Below are 9,149 nucleotides of genomic sequence, written 5' to 3'. Positions count from 1 at the left end.
GGTGAAGACTGAGGAGGTGAAGACTGAGGAGGTGATTACTGAGGAGGTTAGGACTGAGGTGGTAAAGACTGAGGAGGTGAGTACTGAGGTGGTGAGGAGGTGAGGACTGAGGTGGTCAGGACTGAGGTGGTCAGGACTGAAGAGGTGAGGACTGAGGTGGTGAGGACTGAGGTGGTGAGGACTGAGGAGGTGAGGACTGAGGTGGTAGCTGTTGGAGTATTGGGATTTTATGGACACTGCGTTAGTTTTGAAATGTAAAGTGTCTGTGACTGTCAGGCTTTTAAAAAGCCTTTTAAGGTATGGGTCTTGTGGACTAAGGTTTTCTGTATTCCCAAGTGAGAATGTTTAAAGTGTTGGCGTCTGTAAGTCTGAAACAACCCAAGCCATCACAAGAGAAAAGCAAGATCCAGCAAAGCAAGATCTTTATTTGAATTGGCAGCAAAAACTGACCGGTCAGGGATAACAGCGTAGACCTGGGAGCTAACTGCATCTTCACACATGCATCTTAGTAAGTATTTAAGCAGATGACATAAAATGCGTTGTACTCAGGTTGCTCCTGACTGACCGGGGCCACAGCACAGATGGTGGGGCTGAACTGCAACCCGGAGCCAGAGCGTTACAGCATTTTAAAGCTTGAAGACCACAAATATCCGTGCCAAGTTACAGTTAACATCTTCCGCCAGTCAGAATCATCTGTTCTTTCGTGGTGAGAAGCAACCTTATGTTTGGGGAACAAAAGAACAACCATCTGGAATGCCCCCGGAGCCTGGGAACTTGAACTTATTTCACCTTATGATCAAAACGGAGTCTCAACACAAAAGGACAGTTCTTAGGCTAAGTCTCATTTCTTTGATCCCAGCAAATGGAAACCCCCACCCCAAATCAGGACCATTAGACAGGCCCGAGACGTCAAGAAATGTTTCCTGTGGATTCTCCCAAAAGCAGCCAGCCCCCATCGTGTGGCCCTTTCTTCCCCAAATCTGGCTTATCTCTCACACTGCAGTTTTAAAAACAGAGAGGAGTTTCTCCACCAGAAACACGGATTCTCAGGGCCTGCGAGGCTCGTTCTGTACTGAGATGCTGAGCTGGAGGACTTCAGGCTAACTACCATTCTCTGAGATTCATAAAAGTCTGCTCTCTTTTTGCGGAAGTTAAACTGGATCTATTTTTTTTTCTCTCAGCTCTTTCTTTCCTTGTTTTTGTTTGTTTGTTTTGTTGTTTTGTTTTGTTGAGACAGGGTTTCTGTACATATCCCTGGCTCTCCTGAAACTCTCTCTGTAAACCAGGTTGGCCTCAAACTCAGAAATCCACCTGTGGGGTAAAAATAGGGTCCCAGTATCCAGCCCAAGGCTTGGGCGACTGGGTGAGGCAGGACATGGGAAATTGGACTGAGCACACCCCTGCTGGGTGGGCATCTGGCTGTGAGAAGCCACAGGTCCCCGCTCGGGGGTGGGGAAGCGCAGTTTGAGGTCCCCATGGAACCTTCCAGAGTGGGGCTCCAGGTCTCTGGGCCTGCACGGAGGCCAGGGACAGCAGGTTCTAGCTCTCAGACCCTGCAGACACAGGTGGATGTCGCAGAAGAGCTGAGAACAGAGTGTCCACCTGGCCCGGGGCAGAAGAGAGAGCTCTGGCTGGGTCCCAGGGGGAGGAGAGTCCTTAGCTTGCTCGGGGGCTGGGTTGGGTTGGGTGGCAGCTGTGGCTGGAGCGGAGGTTAGACAGGGCTCTTTAGGGGGAAGACCTGCTCCATTGTTCCAGCATGGTGGATCCCCATGAGAAGAGGCAGTCTACGGTTTTAAGGCGTTTATTGTAGAAAGGCAGCGAGGGGGGAGAAGAATAAAGTAGAGATGGGGGGAGGGAAGGCAGAGAGGGAGAGAGCAAGAGGGCAAGAGAGAGGCAAGAGAGAAAGAGAGGGAGGAGGGGGCCAGCAGCCCCTTTTATAGTGGGCTGGACCTACCTGGCTGTTGCCAGGTAACTGTGGGGAGGAGCATACCTGGCTGTTGCCAGGTAGCTATATGGGTAGAGTCTGGGCAGCCTATGTGACTGAAGGCCACAGAATTATGGAGCTGGGGCCTCCTCTCGGGAGCCTAGTGTCTGGGAGCATGGCAAACTGGCCTTCTATCCCTTGCAGATTAAGCTGCTGGGTCTCCGAGGTTTAAACCTAGCTCCACCAGAAAACAGGCTGCCTTATACAGTCCCACATCCACCTGCTTCTGCCTCCCAAGTGCTAACTGCACCACACCATACCCAGCTTGCTGATGTTTTCTTACAGTGAGAAGGTCCTTTTGATAAGTATGCAGGTTTGGAGAGGCAGTGCCCTCTGATCCTGGGGACAGGAGTGGGTGGGTTGCAGGCTTTCACAGTCCCATCCTTATGTGTCCTTGACCATTCAGCAAAGATCCTCTCTAGGGCTTCTTTTAGTATCAATTTGGACCTCAAACTTGGGAAGGTGACCTTGTGAGTGTGGGGGGTTTCCTTTTTTCTCTCTTGGTTCACTTTTAAATGTTGGTTTCTTATATTTGACCAGTGGCAGACAATGCTGACAGGACAGTAACACGCTGACTGTAATGAATTAAGCAAAAAGATTTTAAGCCAGTGTGCAGTGAGACCACCAAACCGGACCACTCTGTGGGTAGGAAGAAAGCTTTATTGGTGGCCATGCCCGTACCGCTAAGGCTATCTCTAAGGGTTGAGGGCAGCAAAATGGAGCAAAGCAAGCAGACATTATATTGAGGGACCCTCAGGACTTTTTCAGTCCCACACCCTCCTTACAGCTGACCCCTCCCACCTGGGGTCAAGGCTAGGCCAAGTTCCATTTTCCACCCACAGGAACATTCTTGAGTAAAAATTCTCTAAATATACTGACAGTTACCTGACCCTCTGGAAAGTCCCAGGTGGAGTTCAAATGCATGTCATGCTTGCTAGCCAATAGAGTTAAAGGTCAATATGCTTAGCCAATAAGTTTGAACTCTCACCTTGCTGATGTAACCTGTGCCCCTAAAAAGTATAAAACCTGTTTGTAATAGCCATTCTGGGTCACTTTCTTGTCACTAGCCTAGAGGGACTGATTGAGGGTCAACCCCAACTCACCTGAAAATAAATCTCTTGCTTTTGTATCTATCCGTGTCTCGGTGTCTCACTCGGGGCATCTTGAAGTAAGTCCCACTGACTGAGGGTCAGGGTCTTACAATATGTCAACAGGATGGGATTGAATTGAGCTGTTAGGATTGATGGGGAACTTGATGCTCCTGCTTGAGGCAGTTGATCTTTAGCAAGGATGAGGAGAACTATTTCTCTGGTAAACAGAAACCAGCCTTTAGGCCATTGTCAACAAGCACTGCAGTTTGGGGGCTGCTCTGGACCTAACAAAGATAAACAGAATACGAGATGATTTATTAAATGCATGGTTGTAGAGCCCCAGCTGCCTGCCAGGGAACAGAACTCAGTGCATTACTCAGAGAACATAGGCGGCTTCTATAGCAGGGGAGCGAGAGGCTATTTAATCTTCCTGCTGGACCATTTGTATGGGGTTTCTATTTGAGGGGAGAGCTAGATTTTCTAGCACCCAATACTCCGTTTACACTGGCCATGCAGGGCCAGGTGCCATGTGTCATTCGTCGGAAGGACAGTTGTAAATGTTTGTAGGAGACACTGTTGTGTGATATCCACCAGAGGAGACTGCTCAGACATGGGCATTAGCTAATAGAAAAATCTTTATTTGCTGCCCAGCAACTTCACTGCGTACTTGGGATCCCAGTATAGTTCTCAATCTTTCTCAAGGTAAGATTTTATGCACAAGAAACATGTCCTGGGTTGATATACTTCAGTTAGTAAGAACAGTTAGCCAGAAACAGAACTCAAAAAACCAAAAAGCAAGGTTGGTACATTTAGAGACTTTCTCAGAACTACAGACTCTGATGGAGTAGTACTTTGTTTTTGGTAGATTTTACTCTCTGCTTGCTGAATTTTACAGTTCCATCATGGAGTCAGTTGTGCTAAGGTCTGAGGGCCAACTAAGGTCTGGGGTTCTATTGCAACATCATAAATCAAGGGGTTAAGCTGAGCAGTCGGGTTCTTTTTTTTTTTTTTTTTTCCTATCATTTTTTGATAAAAAAAACTCACTATGTAGCCCTGGCTATCACAGAACTCACTATGTAAACCAGGTTGGCCTTGAACTCACAGAGCTTGGTCTGAATCTTTCTCACAAATGTATGGGACAATCCATTGTACTATCACATCTAAGGGTTTAATTTTTTATAAGTTTTATTTTTAAAGATTAATTTGTTTATCTCATGTATGTGAGTACACTGTAGCTGTCTTTAGATACACCAGAAGAGGGCATCAGATCCCATTACAGATGGTTGTGAGCCACCATGTGGTTGCTGGGATTTGAACTCAGGACCTCTGGAAGAGCAGTCAGTGCTCTTAACCACTTGAGCCATCTCTCCAGTCCCATGGTTTAATTTTTTTAATGTGTATTTTTGCGCCTTTTTTTGCTATTATTTTGAGCCAGTTTTTTGTATAAATTCTGCTTTCTCCATAATTTGGTGACTTGAATGACATGCATTGCTTGTTTGTGTGTTTTTATGTTATTGGTTGAGTATGGGATCAAAAAAGCCACCTGCCTCATTCCAAATTCTGAGGTAAGGAAAAAAAACTGTCTAATAAGAAAGAAAGTCATCAAAGGAAAAAACAAGAATAGACCCATGGTAACAGTGTCCATGGGTACTCTTGACTGTCAATGGGACACATCTAATTCAGATCTCTAAGGTAGAAAAACACACCTATAATCTAGATTTTTTTTGAATGGAGAAAATGCATGCTTTTAAATCCTGTTCTTGAGATAGGAAGACATACCTTGAGTCCAGATCTTTAATCCAGATCTAATGTGGGCTTCTGCTTCCACTGGACATGGGAGATGGAAGCTTTTACTCTTTGCCTGCTTGCTCTTGCCTTGCTGGCAAGTCTATTCCTACACTGGCATTAGAGCCTAGTTCTTTGTGATTCTGATATCAGTTGAACACCAGCTGAGACATCCAGCCTTGTGTTCTGAGCAACTACTGGATTCTTGGACTTTCTGTTCGTAGTCAGTCATTGTTAGACTAATTTGACCACAATCTATAAATTATTCTCTCTCTCTCTCTCTCTCTCTCTCTCTCTCTCTCTCTCTCTCTCTCTGTGTGTGTGTGTGTGTATGTGTGTGTATTCTGTTATGCTAAAGAACCGTGTGGTGGTTTGAATTGCTTGGCAAGGCCCAGGGAGTGGCACTATTAGGAGATGTGGGCTTGTTAGAGGAAGTGTGTCAATGTTGCGGTGGACTTTGAGGTTCCTAGTGTTCAAGCTCTGCCCTGTGCAGAAGGGAATCCCTTCCTGGCTGCCTGGAGAAGACAGTCTCCTCCTGGATGCCTTCTGATCAAGATGAGGGGCTCTCAACTCTTACAGCACCGTGTCTGCCTGGATGCTGCCGTGCTTCCCACCATGATGATAATGGACTGAACCTCTGAAACTGTAAGTCAGACCCAACTAAATGTTGTCCTTTATAAGAGTTGCCTTGGCCACGGTGTTTCTTCACAGTAATAAAACCCTAATTAATACAAACCCTAACACCCAGCAAGAGCAGATGTTTATTGGTCTGAGAAAATAAGGCCTCCAAACCTGAACACATCACAAGGGATCTGAAAATCAGTTTCTGCAGTAGAGAACAGGGCAGGAAGATCCTGATTTCAACAGGCCCAGTTTTCTGGTTTTCTGGGTAATTTATTTATTTATTTATTTATTTATTTATTTATTTAAACTGCAAGATGAGAGACAAATCAGGTTGCCTATTTTTGTGAATTTTATTGGTAGAATATTTCCCAAAGTCTTGCGCAGACTGGCGGTATAGTGGTGAGATGTGGGAAGATGAGAGCGGGCAGAGGCGTTTCCTTTAATAAGGCACTTTCTCCAAATCCTGCTCAAAGCAGCTCTTTGAGTTGTCTCCATGACCAGAGTCTGGAATTCTCTTGCTCTGACCCCATTCTTAGGAGGAAGAATTAGGAACTGCCCACTGTGGATTGTTACAAGCAAGAGGACAAACTTCGCTTACATGCACACTGTCACCCAAACAGGGATAGAACGCAAGGGTCTGGAGTGTGTAATCTGCTTGCTAATTTGCCTAGTAAAACTTGTATGTCCTGTCACTAGCGCTCCAGGACCAGAGGGCTCGCTGGCCTATCCGGATAAAGGTTAGACTCGCTGGCCTATCAGGGTAATGGTTATTACTTTAGTGCCTGAAGTGTCCAATGAGGAGTAGGCTTCTTACATGAGGGAATTTGTCTGCCCTAGGTCTGTTTCCTTAACCCCCCAAATTAGGCATGTTGGTGTTATTTGGAAGTACGTCCTAGATGCCAGGCCTAGATTTCAGAGTCGCCTTCACTGACAGCAGGAGTCGCAGGAGAACACCAGGACACTCCGGGGGCGGGAAATGGTACGTTCGGTTGTGTGGGCAGGATGCTGCCGCAGTAGACCGAGACCGCAATGCGAGCAGGTCTTCCAAGACAGCTGAATCAGCAGCAGTCTCATCTGGCTCCGCTGGGTCTTGCCGCTGGGTGGAGCTGGTCCATCAGACAGAGCGGTGGTCTCTCCCTCCCTGAGCGCTCAGCGCTGCAGCTTCTGGGGTCCCGGGGAGCCAACCCTGGGAGTTGGATTGGGACTCTTCTACCGGGGATGGAGGTGGAGTTGCGTGGATGGTGAAGGTTAGGACACGAGTCCTATAATTGCTTCGTCTTCCCCTGAATATCTCGACACACTCTATGCAGTGTCTCAGGGCGCAGCTACCCAGAGCGCATTGTGATTCTCAGTGTTGAGAGAGAGATGGCGAGGGGTGGGGGTGCGGTGGAGCGGTGAGACACACTGGAGCAGCGAGTGGCCCCATCCTTTCTGGAATAAATGCCCATAGAGCAGTGACCTTCGTTGCTACTTTATAACTGTAATTCTGCTACCGTTATGAACCATAATGTAAATTACCGTTATGAACCATAATGTAAATACCTGATACGCAAGATATCTAATATACAACTCTTGTGTGGGCAGAGCAGACTAGCACTGGACTCACAGATCTGTCTGGTTCTGCCTTTCCAGTGATGGGATGAAAGATGTGCACTACCACACCTAGCCCTTTTAATCCAGTTTGAATCACTAACATCAACCAGCAGATAACACGGGGACATTTCACACAACCAGAGACAACACAGGTTACAAATGGCTAGGAAATAGTTAAAGAGCCTGAAGAATCTGTCTGTCCTGAAGACACAGGTAGAGAGCTGAGGTAGGTGAGGGGGGAGTCTCCAGGGGACCAGATAGGTCTTGGCACTGTAGGTACAGAGAGGCCAAATGCCTCTTGGGAGGGCAGGCTATTGGATGGTGACTTTCAGGTGGGCTGAATGTTTTGCCACAAAGAAACTGCTGTAGTGGGGGACATGGTGATCCAGGAGTTGACAAGTTTGCTGGCTTTGACAGCTGACCCTGTCACTCTTTGGTCTTTTAGTCTCAGGTAAGTTTGGTCTATCCGTTGTGGACCAAACGCTCCTGTGTCTGACATTTCTGGTATGATCTGGTATGTGTTCAGATCTTGCTACTTATTGACACAGTTGATGTCTCTTGGTGTGCTGGCAGCTGGTGGTTGTGTTTTTTTATTTGTGTAAACAAGCTGGACTTGTGTAAACAGCCCCGCTTTCCTGGTACGGATACTCGGTAGCAAGTCAGGTCTGTATGGTTGTTGTCCAAGGTGACACTATTCTAGGCTAGCTCTGTCACAGCAGAGTGACCTAGTGTCCCTGCCCAACCTTCACCTTGGCTCGGTGTCACCCAAAGGTGCTTGCTTTTCATAGGAGTGCCACAGAATTAAAGGATGTTTCCTCTGAGCTCTGTCATCTGTGTCCTTGGGCACAGAGTGCCTAGAACTAGGAGTAAGTCTGTGACTTTGCAAGTCTTCCTGACATTGCCAAACTCACTGAAAAGGGATGTCCACATGCAAGGACGAGTGGACTTGGCCTCTGTCAGAACAGTCACTGTCCTTGGAGTTTTTCTAAGTGTTAGTTCAAAATGCAAAATTTTTATTTATTTATTTATTTATTTATTTATTTATTTATTTATTTAGGTTTTTTGAGACAGGGTTTCTCTGTATAGCCCTGGCTGTCCTGGAACTCACTTTGTAGACCAGGCTGGCCTGGAACTCAGATATCCGCCTGCCTTTGCCTCCCAAGTGCTGGGACTAAAGGCGTGCGCTCCACCACTGCCCGGCTAAAATGCAAATTTTTGATAGAGGTAGGTGGAGACCATGTGTGAGAGGGGTATTGCAGTAGAAGGCCCCTAGTGATAGGTCTGCAAGCTTCCCTAGAGTTTAGCTGACGAGGACTATACTCTCATAGGGAGCAGGAAAGAGTGTGGAATATGGGTAAACGGAAGAAAAGAAAAGGTGGGAGCTTGGTATGATGAAGGGTGCCGAAGTTAGCTGCCTGATCAGGAGGCCATTTTCTCTTCTGAGGGCGTTCTGTCTTTAGGGTCACATGAAGAATTGGATCCGGTTGGGTATCCCTAGAGCATGAAGAGACTTAAGGAAATCCATTAAATACCGTGTGCCTCCCGATCAGTTTAGGTGTTTATTGTTGAGGCTAAGAGTTTGGGTTTGGAATGAAAACAGGGAATTGTTAGGAATTTGCGGCATGCGTGGTCCTACATTACAAACACGGTGACCTCACAAATACAGGGAGTTACCACCCTGTTGGGATTACTGGTCCTCTGGAGGACTAGCAAGTTCTCTTCACCACAGAGACATCTCTTCAGCCCAAGGAGCTATTTTTCAGAACAGTGGTTTCTGTCTGTGAGAGGAGCAAAGCTGCATGCATGTCTTTCAGACCAGCGTTGAGGGAGATGAGGGAGAGCACACACAGCCGGGGTTGCTCGTTCCCCAGTGGCTTCTTGAGTTAGCAGATCCTTGGGGATACAGGTTATCACTCAGGGCTATAGGCTTTGTTCTAAAACCACTTTCTTCATCCTTTTGAGATATTCTTATGTTTTGTAAAGATTTTTAAATTTAACCCTGAATGCTCCAGAGACTATCTCACTGTCCAATGTCCAACTACTTCTGCACATCAGGGATGCCCTGGAGTGTA

The 9,149-nt window shown here is 46.8% G+C and overlaps 1 protein-coding gene across 2 annotated transcripts in view; it reads left to right on the top strand.

Annotated features, from left to right (window-relative positions):
* The first annotated feature begins 6,320 nt into the window (after positions 1-6,320).
* The window catches only part of LOC110335979 (zinc finger protein 709-like), a 12,015-nt gene continuing 9,186 nt past the window's right edge, over positions 6,321-9,149 (top strand). Inside the window, exon 1 of one of the 2 annotated variants that reach the window (XM_029531391.1) lies at positions 6,321-6,463. In XM_029531391.1, the coding sequence (XP_029387251.1) occupies positions 6,381-6,463 (83 nt within the window). In that variant the 5' untranslated portion in view covers positions 6,321-6,380. The remainder of the gene's footprint in view (positions 6,464-9,149) is intronic. The other variant, XM_029531390.1, reaches the window with a different exon arrangement.

This window comes from Mus pahari, chromosome 18, assembly GCF_900095145.1.
Source record: "Mus pahari chromosome 18, PAHARI_EIJ_v1.1, whole genome shotgun sequence".
NCBI classification, from domain to species: domain Eukaryota; kingdom Metazoa; phylum Chordata; class Mammalia; order Rodentia; family Muridae; genus Mus; species Mus pahari.
The sequence above is the reverse complement of the archived record's forward strand: the minus strand, read 5'-3'. Positions and strand labels throughout refer to the sequence as shown.